The sequence below is a fragment of the Hippoglossus stenolepis genome, chromosome 13 (genome assembly GCF_022539355.2).
Source record: "Hippoglossus stenolepis isolate QCI-W04-F060 chromosome 13, HSTE1.2, whole genome shotgun sequence".
Classification (NCBI taxonomy): Eukaryota; Metazoa; Chordata; class Actinopteri; order Pleuronectiformes; family Pleuronectidae; genus Hippoglossus; species Hippoglossus stenolepis.
In genome coordinates this window covers 20,320,873-20,339,330 of record NC_061495.1, presented here as the reverse complement: position 1 = coordinate 20,339,330, position 18,458 = coordinate 20,320,873, and the positions used below count along the sequence as shown (strand labels likewise).

General features: G+C 41.6%; 2 protein-coding genes across 3 annotated transcripts in view; both read left to right on the top strand.

The window, feature by feature from the left end:
- Window positions 1-1,495: 1,495 nt before the first annotated feature.
- hacd2 (3-hydroxyacyl-CoA dehydratase 2) lies at window positions 1,496-10,123 on the top strand. The gene is made up of 7 exons (XM_035174146.2): window positions 1,496-1,704; window positions 4,364-4,481; window positions 5,337-5,355; window positions 5,708-5,796; window positions 7,540-7,661; window positions 8,536-8,714; window positions 8,996-10,123. The coding sequence occupies exons 1-7, from the start codon at window positions 1,583-1,585 to the stop codon at window positions 9,076-9,078; spliced, it is 732 nt and encodes a 243-aa protein (XP_035030037.1). The 5' UTR covers window positions 1,496-1,582; the 3' UTR covers window positions 9,079-10,123.
- A 5,025-nt stretch (window positions 10,124-15,148) lies between these two features.
- The window catches only part of adcy5 (adenylate cyclase 5), a 71,441-nt gene continuing 68,131 nt past the window's right edge, over window positions 15,149-18,458 (top strand). For both annotated transcript variants that reach the window (XM_035174457.2, XM_035174456.2), the window contains exon 1: window positions 15,149-17,188. In XM_035174457.2, the coding sequence (XP_035030348.1) occupies window positions 16,259-17,188 (930 nt within the window). In that variant the 5' untranslated portion in view covers window positions 15,149-16,258. The remainder of the gene's footprint in view (window positions 17,189-18,458) is intronic.

The following is an 18,458-nucleotide window of genomic DNA, read 5'->3' as shown; positions in this document are numbered from 1 at the left end:
ACATATTTTTTAATTATTGAAACTACAGCACTTTGATTTAAAAAAAAAATTTTTTTATCACTAAATCGGTAATTTTGTATATTGTCTTTGTTTGTACAAAATGAATACTGACATCTAGCGGCAGAAAAGAGGAACGTCAGCGCATAAAGATTTCTTCTCCACCTCACTACATTATATTCGAAAGGAATCAATGTCTATACATTTAATTTTTTCAGTTTAAGCTTGATATTTTCTATCTTCCTAAAGTATATTAATAGAAAATCCACACGAGAACAATATAAACTGCAACAGTAAAACTAAAGTTTGATTGTTCCCTATAGGACAAGGACAGATAATTAGCTGATACTCCAATTGCTCACTAACACTCTGTAACAGTGGGTGACTAGACTTTTACCTTGTTGCCCATTGACTCTCGATAGACAGCTTCTTTATATACTTTCTTAAAACTCTTATTTGTGAAAGCTTTTAAAGGTGGTTGATTTTAATTGGCTCTTATTTATACTGACTATAATCTTAATTATCTATATAATATTTTTGTTTTTTTCCATTTTCCTCTGCTCATGTTCCTTTGGCTTATTCTCATTATATTTATTTGAAAAGCCCTCTGTACCATTATTGATAAAAGTATTGTTATCTCAGTGGATATTGTCCTCAAGAGGTCAAATTGAGTTACATTTACATTTGTTACATTCTTATAAATTAAATCATTGTTATTATCAAAATATGTAACTAGAAATTCCCTGAAGTGATAACTAATTATTTTGTTTATAAAAATGTAAAATTGCTATAATTTATGCATAAAGCCCAACGTTAACATATTCGATTCACTTTTTTTTGTTTGACCAACACCAATATTTTTTATTTAAACAACTAATTTCAGCTATTAGAATACTGCTTGGTTTCTGAGTGCCTCGGGGAAATAATGAAACCGGCATAAATAAAGAGGTGGTTGTTTTTGAAATACAAAATCTGAGGAAGGTAACATTCATGGATGTAGAATTTATTAGGGCTGCTGTGTTAAACTGTGTTAGTTTAGTGTATTTATTTATTTATTAATTATTTATAATCTGCCTTAAATTTCCCCATCTATCTATCTATCTATCTATCTATCTATCTATCTATCTATCTATCTATCTATCTATCTATCTATCTATCTATCTATCTATCTATCTATCTATCTATCATTACTGCCAACTGAGTGTAATGTAGTCCGGGAGCCTTTAGAGGGCGTCTCTCTGCAGGAAGAGACAAAGACTACAATCTTAGCTCAAGATAGTTCCCGCTCTACTGTTACTATTTAATTTCGCGGGAAGTAGAGCAGATACAGTATATATTTATATACTAAATAAAAAATATTAAATCTAGTTATTTTTTTAATTAAAAATAAAGTTTCAAGCGGAAATGGTGGATTTTCATTGTCATATTTCAGTGAAAGCGTCAAAAAGCGGAGGCGGAACTACGGAGAGGGGAGCCATCTGTCGCCGTGACGGCACTTCCGGGTGTGTGCCTCCCTCCTGTGAGTCGGTGAACCCGACAGACAGTCGCTGTTGTCCGGGACCAAGCACCGTCGAGGGTCGCAGTCATGTCGGCAGCTGCTGCGGGGACCAAGGCAGCCCACGGTGATGTGGCCCCGAAGAAGAAGAGGGGCCCCGGCGCCCTGGCCACGGCCTACCTGGTCATTTACAACGTTGTTATGACAGCGGGGTATGTAGCGTGTGTCCTCGTGCTAACATGGCTCTAATGTGTGTGTCTCTCTCTGTGTGTGTGTGTGTATGTGTGTGTGTGTGTGTTGCTTTTGAACAAGACGAGACTAAATGGCTGAACGATTTTCCTTTTCAAACTTTTCAGGTTTCTTGCTAACAGCGTTGATTTTGGATTATGAATGTGCTTGTTTGATGCATTTATTATTAGCATGAACAGTGCTAGCATGCTGTGTAGTGATGTCACTTTGAATTAGCTCACGGACGTCTAACGGCTCACACAGATTAACGCTGATGAGCGTCAGACAACCACCTGCCCTGCACTTTAGTCTGACACACAAAGACACACCATGCAGACAGACACAGTGCAGACACACACCATGCAGACAGACACAGTGCAGACACGCACACCATGCAGACAGACACAGTGCAGACACGCACACCATGCAGACACACACCATGCAGACACACACAGTGCAGACACGCACCATGCAGACACGCACAGTGCAGACACACACCGTGCAGACACAAACACCATGCAGACACACACAGTGCACCGTGCAGACACACATCATGCAGACACACACACCATGCAGACATGCACACCATGCAGACACACACCATGCAGACACACACCATGTAGACATGCACACCATGCAGACACACACCATGTAGACACACACCATGCAGACACACACCATGTAGACACACAGTGCAGACACGCACAGTGCAAACACACCATGCAAACACACACCACACACACACACACACACACACACACATTACTACTAGACAAGGACATCTGGTGTGTTGTCTGCTGTCAGTGTTTTGTCTATGTGGCATTTCTTATTGCATTGACATGTTTTGCAGGATTTGAGTTTTATATATTCACAATGTTAAAATAAAACAAATGATATAGAAAAATGTTTAACTCTTAAAAAAGAGACACTTCTGCTACAAGACGTCACGAAAACAGTTGAAAAGATGCTTGTCAAGATGTAATTTTAACCAGATTAGAATAAAATTCAGACGAAACCAGGCAAAGTGGATTAATCTGCAACAATGGCGGTAATAGATTACAGCTGAGTGATGTGTCTAAATGTAAGTGTCACATTATTATTGGTTTAAATTTAAAGACACCTTTTTGCTCCAGAATGAAGGTTGTGGTTTTAAATGCTCTTTTGTGAGCATAGAATGACAAACAGCAAAACATTTTACAAATCTGGTGTGGATCAGTATCTGATATTGCTTTATTGTCCAGCCCTATAAAATATATATTGATTAATTTATCATCAAATCTCCTGAAATCACTGAAAATTACCATGGGCATGTTTGAAGATTAAATCACTGTTTGATTAAGAAAGAACCACTTTGTGTGTTTGAATAAGACATGACATGGACTTGTAGACGTACTGTATTTGCAGCACATTTCTAAAAAAAAAATCTAGGTTTCTAAATAAAGATGAGTTAAAGATTTCAGGGATTTGAACTAGTTAGTTTCGATTAAAAAGGTTTTAAATTAGTATAATTTTATATGGAGCTGTAATAAACGATAGGGAATTTTCCTTTTTTGTGACATAATTACACAGAAGTTCAGATCAATAATTTCTCTGCATGTAACCTCCTAAAAATGTTTTAGTAATTATAAATTAACATCTTGGTTTTTAGATGTCTCATCAGAAACAAGTTTTTTATAATAAAACAGTTTTTTATTGGGCTGCATTTTGAATTTTTCAAAGTTAAGTTTGTATAAAAGTAGACTGGATGTCATTGTATGACCTCCACTGCCCCAGATAGCATAGCATAGATATGCAAATTTTAAAAGTAATTACATGTATCTTGGACCATGGACTGAAAACGATCTCAGTTTTATTGCACTCATTTGCACCCTGTTGCACAATGGAGTGGTGGTTGTTGTTTGCTCTCTGTTCTAACCAGTTAGGTCACATTGTGTCCCGCTCAGTGTGGATGGGCCTCACAGTGCTGGCTTTGTACTGAGCACGAGTCAGGGTGTCGTAAACGTTTCCACTGCAGTATCTGCTAGGCAGGCCTGCGCAGTTTCTGCTGAACTGGCCCTTTTATTGCTATGGTTATTGAGGCAGTTTACATATAAGTGACATTCTTCAGTCTGTGAAAGCAAAGTGTGAAGTGAAACCTTTTCCTCGCTCAGGTCTGCTCAGCTTGTGCCTCCAGCAGCTCTGTGCTGCAGCTGACCTCTGACCTCTCTGTGGAGGGAGACAGGTTTCACCTGAATGATGTAACCCATGACATCACATTGTTACCATCATTTTCTTGATTGTATATGGTGATCAGGGAACAGTTCCCCATCTAGAAAAGTACCGACATGGTTCAATATACTTTGCACTTAGTTTTTTATATTTACACAAAAATCTAACCCTATTTAATAACATGAATTTTAAGTTATTGAGTAGAATATTAATAATAGAACAGTGTGGTTGATATAACCGACCAATTCTAGAAGACTGAACATATTGCATATCTGTGTTTGTGTATATTTATATCAATGATTTCTTAGATTACATGCAATCCTTCTTCTATTTAAAACAGCGAATGCACACAAGCCAAATTCCGATTTCTATTTCGCTCATCAGATCATCTGGTAGATGTTTTTATTTTTGACATGTTTCTCCTCTGTTGTCCAGGTGGCTGGTGATCGCTGTGGGTCTGGTCAGAGCTTACCTGGCCAGAGGAAGCTACCATGGGCTGTACTACTCTATAGAGAAGCCTCTGAAGTTCTTTCAGACTGGAGCTATTCTGGAGGTGAGATGAGCACCAACGGCTGAGTGATACAGACACAATATATTTCATTGAATACAGTATGCATATATGATGAGGCTTTATTTCAAATACATATAGAATGGCACTCAGTAGAGCGCATACCTCCACCAAGGCCCAACAGTCCCCTCATGAGACCACATTTAAATTCACTAGTTTTGGATTTTTATTTGGATCTACACCAAACGTTCCACTCTCATAAATATCAGTCCCCTTAAAAAGCCAGTTTTTTTCCCATCAAGATCCATCATCATTTTCATTCCACCAAAAAGGAAGATATAAAAAAATAAACATCATCAGGTTGATAAAATCAGCTTGAGTCTGGATGTGCAGTGGGTTCCACAGGCCTGTTATCTGTCCAGTGTTTGGTATGTGCTCTGTAACATCTCAGCGTGGTATGTCCGGCTGATACACACTGAGACACACTGAGACACACGTGTGTCCTGCAGTGTGGAGGCTGAGCAAATGAGGTGTTTCAGTGATCCTGTCCAGTGTAAGAGGAGATTAGTTTTCATTCATGAAATGATTGAACACCACATGTTATAAATCGATGTTAACAGCATCAGTCGCTTTTGTGAATTGGAAAATAATCATCAGGCACACAACACATAATTTAGAATTATAAAGTGAGTTTTTGTGTAATAAAGTTGTGCACATTCAAAAAACATTCATATTGAGACTATAAATAGGAAATCGATGATAATATTGAAAATGAGCATGATTTAACCGCATTAATGCGAATGATTTCCAGGAATGCATGAGAGAAAGGAAACAATTAACCACAAGCAGCAGAATGTATGAGCACATTGACTCATTTTCTCTTATCTCCTCCTTTCACAGATACTGCACTGTGCCGTAGGTGAGTCTCTCTTCAGCCTCCACCCTCCAAAGCAGTGGCTGATATCTTTTAATTATAATGTGAACTGGCCACATTCTAGTGGTGACTTGTCAGAGTTAATTTGAAGATGTTTCTCAGATGCACACCAAGTGCAGACAAACTGAAGCTTTTCATATTTCAAGTGTTTGCCAGAGCCATAGTTGAGAAGCTGACGACTCTCATGGTGTTAATGTGATGAGTTCACAGTCCATGTCGTTCATTATCTGGGATTTGGAGCTAAAGCTAGCTGACTTTTCCCAGTCTGAGCATGTACACACACACACACACATACATTCACAGATATCAAGTGTGTGTCTTTTGCCTCATATCTCAGGAATTGTACCGTCCTCAGTGGTCCTGACTGGATTCCAGGTCATGTCCCGGGTGTTCCTCACCTGGGCCGTCACACACAGTGTCAGAGAGGTAAGATGAGTTTCTCTCCATTCACACTTTATACACTCTTTCTAATTCTTTCAAGCCATTTTCAGACATGCACTCCTGTTCGGAATATTGGGGATTCAGACATTTTCCGAGTTTGCCTTTGACACATGAAGAACAGCAGGAGACTGTCCAAGTCAGACGCGTTCACAACAACAAGAAAATGTCATAAACATTCGGGTGAAGAGTCGGGCCTCAGTAGAGCAGCAGGAGCCAGGACAACGTATACATTCCACTGCGGAAATCACATGTTTTTGTTTCCCGCACATCGACCCTGGCATCGGCTCTTATTGCCAAAAGCTGTCGAATCTCATTGGCTTTTCACGGTGATCTTCGTCTGCATCTTCTATATGTAACTCCTCTTTTTCGTTTGGGTTTTGCGTGATAGAAACATCACCAAGTAGGGCTGCACGATATATCGAAAATCTATCGTCATCGCGATAAATGGAATTTCATTCGTCACACATTCACACTCTGCATATCAATATATTTGGCCAATCAGATGGAGCCTTGGTGCCCTAGATGATAAATTAAAGACATTCAGATCATTGATGGGTTTTCCCATCAGTGAATCATTGTCACAAGAAGAGAACAAGAAGAGAATAGAGAGAATTTGACGGAGCGACGCAGCTCCATGTAAACTCAGTCTGAGTAAGAACAACTGACTTTACAAACTTAGTAAATGTATGTATGTCGTTTTGTTTGACGCAGTTGAAGCAGTGCACAGCGCGAATGACAGAGACACGAGAGACGATGTAAATTACTGACCGAGCTGTTAATAACAGTAAAAAACTAACTTCACGGTCCAAAAATGTATGAAAAGACCCCAAACTAACACTGAGTGGACTTAGTGGAGCTGTGTTTGGCTCCCTGATGTCTGCCCCCGACTTGGTGGTGCTGCAGCTGGGCTGTGCGCCTTCTCCCGGCTGTGGAGCTGTCCGTGGTCTCTGCGTCAGTAGCCAGGGACTGTTTATGTTTTTTTTATCGCAAATCATATCGTCATCGTGATATTAAACAACGTTATCGCATATCATATGTTTTCCTGATATCGTGCAGCCCTATTCACCAACACACCCACTCGCTCGCTCTAAATTTTCCGGACATTTTCCCACTGTGTTCTTTTCGGCCTCACTCAGACATTACCCGGACATTTTATCAGGCGGCTGGCAAGAAGAACTTGGGGAAATGTCTATTTCAGGAGTTCAGTGCATGTCTGAAAGCTGCTGTAGTGACACAATAGTGGAAAATGGCTTCATGTTCAATCGTGACCAGTTGATGTACTGTTTGCCCTGTTGATAGATTTGGATTGGATTAGATTGGAGAGGAGTAAATGTGTAAGTAATGTCAGACGGTCTTGCTGTAGAGTTGCAGGAATGAATCTAGTGAATAACCGATGCATTTGATGTTTTAATGTTGTGTTTCTTTTGTTTGTCTATTGTATGATGTACTAACAAGTTTTTCTCAGATTCTTATTCAATGTGTATGAAAACTGTATATAGACCATAAGTGTGTGTCAGGGATTGCGTCTTTTATTTCTTTAACATCCTAATGCATCAGTTTTAACCTAATATCTGAGGATGGAGACCATGGGCCTGCCGTGTGATCTGATTTCAAACAGCATGGTTCTGCGATGAAGAGTCTAGATTATCCAACAGCAGATTAACTACCGCAGCATGATGCTTGTTCCCCACTCGTTCCTCCTCCCATCATCCTTTGTGTTTTGTGCAGGTGCAGAGCGAGGACAGCGTGCTGCTGTTCGTCACAGCCTGGACCGTCACAGAGATCATCCGCTACTCCTTCTACACCTTCAGCCTGCTCAACCACCTGCCGTACCTCATCAAATGGGCAAGGTAGGAAAACGTCTGTTAACTTGCTGAGGAACATGGATCGTCACACCCGCTGAAAATCTTGTGCTGTTTCCACCGTACAAATCTTCATCTCCTTATCTGCCCGGTGGGATTCATGTGCATCTACAAGCAGAGCAACAGTTGTCAAGTTCCTCCCTCCCCACAGTCTTTGTTGCCAGCTAGCAAATGAAGCCGTCGCTATATTGGTATTCAACTTTTAGCTTGAGTTCCACCCTGAGAGAAAAACTACTCCTTCACCCGTTTGTAGTTAAAGAGGAGAGGGATCATTTTATCTTCTCTCTTTGATATCTATTCTCTGTGCAGGAGAAAAGCAGCTCAATGTATCATGTTTAATTGCAAAGCTTTCTCCTCTCAAGGCCTGATCCCTCAATGGTTCTAGGATTAACCATGTAGAGGCAGTTACATCCTATTTATTTACATTCTTGCCAAGCAGCAGATTGTAAAATATTTATTTCACAGGATATTTAGAGTTTAATGTAATGTTTGTGCTATTGTCTCATAATTGCTGCTACACAATTTTAAGGGTTTTTTGGGGATTAAAAGTGGGAATGCAGCTGTTTCTTTCTTTCTTTAATGTGTTTCCATTAGAATTGGCACCAGGTCTTTAATCAAATTCACCGTTATGGTCCCTTTATGGTTGGCTTTTCTTTAAAAGACACTGATTGGTCTGTGTGTACTCGAACCATTGCCTACTTATTAATTCTTGTGGTGCAAACACCAAGATATAAAATCCATATCATGCATATCTCAATCATTGTTTTGCTATTGATACCAGCTATACTGCCCACCCCTCATGTAGCATAAAAACTGTTTTAATTTGTTTCCCTTCTCTCTCTCACAAACCCCTCTGCTGCAGGTACACCTTCTTCTTCGCGCTGTATCCTATGGGAGTGACCGGGGAGTTGCTGACTATCTATGCAGCTCTGCCGTATGTGCAGAAGACGGGCCTGTACTCCGTCACTCTTCCCAACAAGTACAACTTCTCCTTCGATTACCACACCTTCCTCATCCTCGTCATGATCTCCTACATTCCCCGTAAGTCAACAAGCAGATGTTACTTTTTCACCCTTTTGTGATAATAAAAACACGCAGCATCAATCCTGTTCTTCCAGTAAGAATTTACTCAAAATCACAAATATACAGAGCCCTGCTAAAGACAAATTAGGCATTTTCTTTTCTTCTTTCTTCACTAGAAGAAAATGTCTCCCATTTCTCCACTGAATTACAATTTGCAATATAAAAACAAGTCTCTTTTGTTGTAGTTTGATGTTAAAGTCTGTATTATCACATACTGATCCCCCTCTGCCTCCCCTCAGTCTTCCCCCAGCTTTACTTCCACATGATACGACAGAGGAAGAAGGTGCTGGGCCACATAGACGACTACAGCAAAGTGGAGTGAGCTGAACAGTATTCGCGCAGGAAATGAAAAACCAAAACAACCGAGAGAAGAGGAACTAAATCGCATCTGATTTACATAAAACCCGGCCAGTTTTCAAACTGCCAGAGCTGACCTGGCAGACGATCAAATTATCAAGCAACGTTATTATTATTACTTTTTCTCTTCCAGCTGTTGTCTGGGTTGTATAAATGCTCACTAATGAACGAACTGGTGTTATTTTTTTGGGTTGTTTTGATGTTTTCATTCATGAACTAGTACGGCATCGAAGGCCTCCGCCAAGGCTAACGCCCTATCTCGCCATGTTTAACCAACTAACAACAAACGCCAATGAAAACACAACCCACTTGGTGGAGGTAATAAAATAAGGGGAGTCTTCTTTGTCTAGGGTTATAATACAATTTGTTTGAGGTCAGTGGGTCACTTGACATGGAAGCTATTAAAATCTAGTGTATACCTCCGCCAAGGCCCAACAGTAAACCACATTTTTATTTGAATCTGCTCCAAATCCCACACACTCATGGATATCAGTCTCCTAGTAAAATATCTATCTCGTAATGTGTACGAAAGTGAAAAGTAATTCCTGGATCCACTGAACAATTGTCATTTTTGCGTAATCTTGCAAACCAACTAACGAACACAGACGAAAACATGACGTCCTTGGCGGAGGCAACGAACTGCAGTTACTTTATTACAGCCAAAGATCTTACGGCAACAGAGGAACTGTATTTTGACTCGAGCTGCATTACTCGGTCACGGCAAAGCATTGAACTGCATCCTGCACTGATAGAATCAATAATCTCATTTTTCAATGACACTATGGAAAGATCGATTTCTCACCTCCCCATGGTCTTTTTTTAAGATGCAGTTTTCCTTCACTGCAATGTAGAGAAAATAATGTGAACACTAGTTCTGCAACTAGGTTGTCTGTAGATTTTGCATCTACAGTGTCAAGTCCACATGTGTCTGTTGTTTTTTTTCTTCATTTCAATACAGTCAGACTTTTGATTACATTCCTAATTTAATCAATAAATGATTTTTATTTTCATTTTGTGCTTGCATGGTTTTCTGTTTTCCTCTTGTGTTGCTGTTCATTTGGTGTTTGCGCAGATGATGTATCTCATGGTCTGACATTGATTATGTTGATATGTCAACTCATTTCAAATTTTAAGTTTCCCATCATTGCCCAGTGATGAGTTGTCTGTTGGTTTCCCCTCATTGTTTGATGTTCACTACCCTGAAGTAGCCAGTAGGTGGCTGAAGAGGAGTCGTGCTTTTCCTTCTCACATTCCTAATCTCTTCAGCTGCTTCAGTTTTTTATCCCTTTTATCTATTGAAACTAATTGCTTTTAGCATAGTTTAGCATTTAAATGATAGTTTGTGAACCATCCAAATTACACCCTGCACACTTTCTTCCTTTTTGTCCTTCTCCAATTAACAAGAATGACACTCAGTCACGCACACACCTCTACCAAGGCCCAATAGTCAGATATCAAATCCCTAAATATGCCTGATTTATTTATTTATTTTCATCAAGAGCCAATAATTATTCCCTGTGAAATAGTTAAAATGTAAAAAAAACAAAAAACATCCAATCTCACAGTTAAAGAAAGTGGAAAACAATTCCTGGATCTGCAACAAAATGGAATGGCTTCTTCTCTGACCCATCCCACATCCTTCCACCAAGTTTTGTGGAAATCCATTAAGTTGCTTCTGTGTAAACTTGCTTACAAACAAACAGACAGCGGTGAAAACATAACCTCCTTAATTAAGGGGGTCAGTTAAAGGGACGTTAACAACTTTTATCATAAAAGAAAATAATGAAGACATGATTATTATGAGACTTATGCAAAAAAAAAAAAGAACAGATAGCACAACCTACAGTAGCAACAATGTTTTCAGATTAAATGAGCTTTAACGTGTGACACGAAGGATAAAATGCATTGTAGCCCAGTAATGTGTCGGGTGGTTAAGTTAATGGACTTTTGTTTTGAAACAGTGATGTCACGATACTTAAGTGCATAAAAGTGATTGTCATTATTTTGAGCTGAAGTGCTTTTCCCTTGAGGCACAAACACGCTCGGTTCTGATGTATTTACTGAGCTTGTAGTCGTTGGTGGATTTAATAACGTACAACACAAAGAGAGAACTGTGAATAAGAATAGTTCCATTGTTTTATTAGGCTTCCTGGTAAAGTGAGACATTTACTTTGCCAGGGACATTCCAGATTTTTTCTGTTGTCCTCCTGAATGGTTATCTTCTTTTGCTCAGCTGCAGTTGTCAAAAAGTGTAACACAAATCAGTAAATCATTCTTTCGTTGACCTCTTGTAGTTGAAACTATGAGTCTGCAGCACCTTCATCCTTCTGAATACTTTTCTAAAAGCAGGAACTTTAACCACTTGAGGTCAGCAGAAACGTCTTCTGCTTGTGTTACTCTTTAAATGGTCTGTTCATCAAAACAATACAAAGAACATCTTCTCACAAACCCCTGGCAGAAAATATACAACCAGATAGTTTTATATGAATCCTGAGATTTCCACCTCCATCACAGAACATTTTATTTGAGTTTAATTTAATTAACAGCATTAAAAAATAACATTTAAAAAGTTAAACTGTTGCCAGACTTCTCTTTATATGGCCAGAAAAATTAATCTATGAATCCAATGCAGATATGTTACACCACTAGTAGTTTATCCCACTACACAGCTTAGGAGCCACTGCTCTCAATTGTCAAATCCGGTATTTATAACATTTTATATTCAGAAGATCATGGTTAAAATAAAGAGTCTACAGTGAGATCTCTGTCGTATCCAGAGCGACTGATATCATACACTTTTTAATGTTTGCGTGCCTTTCTAGATTTAAATCAATATTCTTGAAAGCAGAAAACTTAGAAATTATGATCTCAAATATATCTGAGTACTTTTCCACAAGAGGTATTTTCTGTAACCAGGGGGAACGGACCATTCATTGTTTCTTAAGACAATTTTTTTCAGAAGCTAACACTCATCAGCCTCTTATTAGTCCACCTCCAAAATGTTATGTTGCTGAAGTCCTGCTTGACATCATGATCAGGAAACTGTCTCCCGCTCCTTTGTTCTGCAGCAAACAGCAAAGTGTTTGTCTTTTTTCTCCCCATCCTCACAAAATTGTGGAGCATGATATTGGATACTTGTTTGAAATGTGTTGCAGAGAGCGGAAGTGCAGCTCGTTGTAAAACTGCATGAAAGTAGAAATGTGGACGCCTGGAATGATGACCTGTGTTTCAACATGGCTTAAAAAAAGAAAATACTCAAGCATGGCATATGTTACTCCAGAACTGGTTCTGCTGAATAAAGTTTTGATACAAATGGTTTGCGTGGGGCCAGTATACTTTGTACAGGAATGAACAATGAGTCTATATTTACAATAAACCTATAACATGGGAAGCATAGACACTATTATTCAACTGGGAGTTTTACTGCACCTAATAATTCAGGAAGAGCAAGTGGCTGGTCTCCATGTTTGTTTTAAATGTACCAGTGACTCATGCAGGACGACAGGACGTGCAGTTTAATGGCACTGGAAGGCTTCACCAGATGCAAACCAGCTCAGACAAAGCTTTTAAACTCATTATCCACACTGTCATGCATTCACTCTAATGAAAATGGATTTTGGTGGCAGGTCAGGAAGTGCACGTCTCAGGAGACGGATCATATCACTGGCCTTTTATTTCAAGCTCCTAAACATTCAGGTGCGTTCAGGAGCAACAGAAGAGCCAACGATTGTCACATGAAACAACAAGTCAGTCTGTCATCATCGGTCCGATCATATCAATGTAAACAAGTGATGTAAAGAGCATCACATGCGATCACACATGTACTGTATGAACTCAAACAAAAACTAGATTTAAATATCAGTAATTTATTTCTAAGGGATACTTTATAATATAAAATGTTGCACATTGGAGGAGAATGTAAACTTTTTGATGAAATAAAACTGAACTGCTGGTTTGAATTTGTATAAAAAAACAGTTGAAACTGTACAGACACCTCAGGAGCAGTATGGGGGCATAGTGGTGAGTAGATAATGAGTGAAATTAAATTTTTCCGTGAACTATCCCTTTCATTATTAGATAAACGTTTCTGAAGCTGCCCCAGTTTAAATGTTGAATAAAGAACCACTGAATCACTGAGGGTCATGTTTTTACATCAAAATAACATGTAATAAATATTATCTTAGTAGGCCGGCAGCCTACTTACCCTCCTTAATATTTTGAACTGAAGATTTGGGGAACAGCTGTTGTGGGAGAGGGACACACTGTTTTACATAAAGCACAATTTCAACCGTCAACCCTCTGCTCGGCACAAGGTCGCACTTGGGGCTGAATTATCAATATTTGTACTTTTCGCTTATGTACTTGTTTTACTTAAAATGATGTTCTGGATTTTTCTGAGCTTCTGAGCTGAGCTTCATATCACAGATATGCTTGGTGCTCGTTCATTATAGGCAAGTTAAAATGTTTAAAGTAGTTTACTATTGTAAAAGAATGTATTTTGTTCCATGAGTGAAGTGTACCTGGTAAATAACATGTGTCCACTTTGAAGTTGTAGTTAATTGGTGATAGGGAACAGACAATGTCAGGGGAGGAATCAACACTTTCTCACACCCACATTAATCTGTTTGAGTTTAATATTCCTTTGTATTATTCAGCAATACATTGTGTTTGTGTGAGACTGAAAAGACAGCAAGCAAAGAAGTCACGGAACAAGAAGAGGGAACAAGATAAATTTGTATCTGATTCATATCGGAGTTCCCTTTTTATTTGATGAAGACGGTTTTGAATGGAGGCTCCTGTTCTATCCGTTAACACGGTTTCACCCTTGATGAATTCCAAAAGCAGCAGAGGGAATTCAACTGGAGGTGAGCTGGTCCCAGCAAACACATGAGGCTCCCGGTCACATGCCTCCAATTTGTATTTGTTAGCACACAATGTGAACTTGAATGGCACAAATGCTCTTTTCCTGGATGTAAATGGCCGTGGACTGCCACTGGAAATGATGGTACAAGGGACACATTTTTTCTAAGCCCATCTTAAACTGGTTCTTAATTAAGTCATAGTCCACAGGTACACTCACCCTATTGTACTTTAGCTAGAAAAGATAAAAAGAGCTGAACATGATGATAGCTTTAAATTTTGTTTTATTTTTAGATTTATCATTTAACGTATACAATTTTAAATACGTGTAAATTTCCCGTTTCAAGTTGCCACAGCCGAAGAATTTAAAACCAAAATATATTTGATATACATATGAGAAAGGCAATTTCAAATGTTCATATTTAACGAATCATTACCATTTTTTTAATATCATACAAAATGTAAAGCCTAAGTCGACAAATCATAAACATCTAAAACTAAAGACGACAAATGATACAAAATCTAAATTTGCCTAAATTATACAACCTCATTTAAAAAAGGTCCAGTGTGTAATATTTAGGTGAAAGGGATCTATTGACAGAAATTTGATACAAAATAATCCTAGTGATGTTTTCACGAGTGCGTTTCATCTAAATTATACAAATTGTTATTTTATTTACCCTAGAATGGGCACTTTATATTGAAATACTTTATATTTACATCGGGGGTCCTCTCTATGGAGGCCGCCATGTTTCTTGTAGTAGCCCAGACTGGACAAACTAAACACCTTTTGAGTTTATATGAAAACTGAAGGTTACCACAGGTTCTCTATCATGTTTGGAAGGGGAGGATACATTCTACCCACTGCAACTGTAACCGCATTGGCAAAATAATACAGGCTAACTAAAGAAACAATGAAGTAAAAGCCATCCTGTGAGAGTAGGCCTCATTATGTTATTGGACCTCAAGTCCCAGGACCCCAAGAGTGTGTGTGGGTGTGTGGAGGGGGTGGGTGGAGGGGCATCCAGCTGTGAGGGCAGACCCCGCCCATTCGTCGAAAGCGCCCGGGGGCCGCGCAGCCTTCAGACGTTGATTGACGGGCCTGTCGTCCAATGACAAGGCGCCGAAGCGTGACTCACTCTCTCCCCTCCTCCAGTGGCAGCGCGGCGGAGAGGCGGGCCGCAGGAAGCACACTTGGTTGAATGGCCATCAAAGCAGCAATCAGCGGTAAATATGTGATGATGCCCCGCTTCTCCGAACCAGACACCGAGCGGACTGTCCGAGCCGGGGAGAGTGCGCGCGTTGGCACCGCCGGGTAGACGCTGCATGCCGCGGGTTGGCCGCGCGCGGAGCCCTGGCTGCTGAACCAAATCCCAAGTCGCTCCCTGGGGGGAATTGAACAGTGATGGACAGCTGTTGGACAGTGATCCGGCGCCGAGGCTGACGGCGAACTGACCGTGTTGCAAACGCACGCTGCACCATGGACCAGGGGGGTGTCGTTTGCGGCTGCCACCGGAGGAGAAGGAGCAGCGGCCGGTGAGTTGGTCTCCTCCGCTCCCATCCGCGCAAGTGTGCGGAGGATCGTGATGATGCTCGGCGGCCAAACGTGAGGCTCCCCCACCGCTGTGCGGGCTGCGATGTCACGGTGCGTCTCGGAGGAACCGCCGACATGGGATTCGCCTTTTTAAATCCTCCTCCAGCGTCTCTCCTACGCACACACCGCTCACAAGAACCCAGGAAACATGTGCGCAGATATAACGGATCCACGGTGTAATTGACGGCGCTGCGCTATGATCTCCAGGGACTATCTGCTCGGGTGTAATGGTTTCATCGTGTGCGTTGCGCGCTGCCGTGCAACCTCTCCATGGATGGTACTTAATTGGGCCCAATGATGTGGAGCCAAATCCACCTGGACCACATGTTTCCTCCCCTATGTGCGCAACTGGCTCCCTTGTGACTTTTGCGCATGTTCAATTGTTTTCATCCCCGGAGGTGTTTTTTTTTTAAATCACCCCTTTCTTAATTGTTTTGGATAATTGCATGTCGACTTTGGAGAAGATTTTAAGAGTAAACATTGCAAGCTGTGACAGTTTCCAGTTTATCAGAAAGATAGAAAGCGCACAGATTGTGACCAACTATGGGACATTTCTCCATCAGTGCGCGTTTGTTGCGCCTCCTCGCTGGGACTAAATAGTTTCCTGACACTGTTTGTCGGTGGAGCTAAACTTTCCCTGCAGTTTTCATTAGTTTAGGACACATCCTACTGTCGCCTCCAGCCATCCAACATGTCCAGATCGAACAGTGTCAGCCCACCCGGTGTCGGTGCGCCGAGGCTGAGGGGAGGGACCGAGCACAGAGCAGCTTGGGGAGAGTCTGAGTCCGTGGCCAATGGGTGCCCATACTCTGCCAGATCCCCGCGCAAGAAGCTCACCCGGACTAACAGTCGGTGGCGAGAGGAGGATGATCCGGACCACCGGCAGCCCGGGCGAGCCTCCACCACCGTCAGCAGGGTCAGCTTCAGGTCCAGGTCGGCTTGGCAGGACCATGGCGAGGAGAACCGAGGCCGCGCGTCCCCGAAACGCCCCGACGACGAGGTGAGACCCAAGTCCGTGGAGCTGGGTCTGGAGGAGCGCAGAGCCAAGCAGAGGAGCAACGACGAGGAGGTCATGCCCGATGTTAACTTTTCTCTGGTGGCGTGCTGCACCAGCGTCATGCACATTTTCAAATCCAAGAAATTCCAGTCGGAGAAGTTGGAGCGGCTCTACCAGCGCTACTTTTTCCGCCTCAACCAGAGCAGCCTGACCATGCTCATGGCGGTGCTGGTGCTGGTCTTCACCGTCATGCTGGGCTTCCACTGCTCCGGTGGGGCGACGGGGCCGAGCGTCACGTTCGTGGTGGTGTTTTCCGTTGCCATCTTCCTCACACTCGTGCTCATGGTGGTGTGCAACAGGAACGGCTTCCATCAGGACCACATGTGGATTGTGTGCTATGTGGTCATCCTGCTGGTGCTGGTGATCCAGGTGATCGGGGTGCTGCTCGTGCAGCCCAGGAGCGCGTCGGAGGGCATCTGGTGGACCGTGTTCTTCATCCATGTCATCTACACCCTGCTGCCTGTCAGGATGCGCGCCGCGGTCATCACTGGAGTTATTCTGTCCGCCATCCACGTGGCTGTTTCCTGGATGTTAAACGGCGTGGACAGCTTTCTGTGGAAACAGGTATGTAGACGAAGGTGCTGTGTTTATAATGCGTTTAGGAGAAAGTGCACAGGGAGCTGATATTACGCGCACACACGCACGGTTTGTGCAGCTATCCATATTAGGACTTTGCGCTGACTTCCATTCTTTGTGGACAGCTTAACCAAAACCTTATTCCTAACCCCTTAACCATGACGAAATCATACCCAACCATAATCTAACCTAGAAATGACGTTTTCCTTCATTGGGTTGGACTTTCTTCTCCGTTATTGGTCCCGACTAGCTCAGTGTTTGTTCTGGGAAAAACTCCTGAAGATGCAAAACACTTCTGAGGTCATGGTGAAGGTTTGGGGTCAGTCGGGTTAGGTTAGGGTTCTGCACGAATTGGTAATGATTAAGATAGGGGATAAGGTTTTGGTCGGGCTGTCCAAAACGAATGGAAGTCAATGCAAAGTCCGACTACGAATGAGGACTCTGGTCCCCATGAGGTGGACTGATCCTGACAAGGTCAGTGTTTTTGCTGGAAAGGATCCTAAAGACACAACAAGAACGAGTACACACACAGTGCAGAACATGGTCATTTCCCTTTTAAAGCTTCCTGCTGCCAAACTTTTCTTCATTCATGAAACTTCGGTTTGGCACGTACAGAGGGTTGAGCGAGATGCCATCCAATGGAAGTGAGGTGTTCCCTTCTTTATTTGCAAATTTCCCCAGTTTGGGACAAATAAAGGATTATCTTATCTTATGTCAAAGAGCTGCTCACAGCGGTGGCATGCACTGACTTTCTCAGGGGCAGGAGAGAAAATGAAAAAGGGGTCACCGTCAACTCATGCACTTTCTTCACTCGGCTGCTTAAGTGACTTTTTGTGTGTGCAAGAAAAGTGCAAAAGAAGCGATGGCTTCGAGGAGGGCCTGTGCAAAATCTCATAACCCTTCATGTAAAAAGTACAGAGTCCAAAAAAGGTGCAGACTTGTTTGAGAGATTTCACAGAGGCTGTGTTAATGCAGCCACTAGGAGGCTGTGACAGCAGACTTTTCATCCAGCCTCGAAGATTTTGGCCACACAAGCGTGAACACTTCTGCCTTCAGATGTGTTTCAATGTGATTCAAAGCTTGGTGAAGACTTTATGTCCCATTTATTTGCCTATAGGTTGTTGTGTTAACCAAATGGCATTAGTTGCAGGAGTAAGGTGCACTTTGGCTGATCACAGGGGGCAGTTGGCTATAAAAAGTATCCCGAACAGATCTTGGCAAATCCTGCATGTGTGACGGGTCCTGAAAAATGGCCTCA

What these genes read in the sequence shown, in the direction of transcription:
- hacd2 (XM_035174146.2), top strand. Translation starts at nt 1,583, where the DNA reads ATGTCGGCAGCTGCTGCGGGGACCAAGGCAGCCCACGGTGATGTGGCC. An exon ending in AACGTTGTTATGACAGCGGG is followed by an intron (nt 1,705 to 4,363) that starts GTATGTAGCGTG and finishes TCTGTTGTCCAG; the next exon opens with GTGGCTGGTGATCGCTGTGG. An exon ending in TACCTCATCAAATGGGCAAG is followed by an intron (nt 7,662 to 8,535) that starts GTAGGAAAACGT and finishes CCTCTGCTGCAG; the next exon opens with GTACACCTTCTTCTTCGCGC.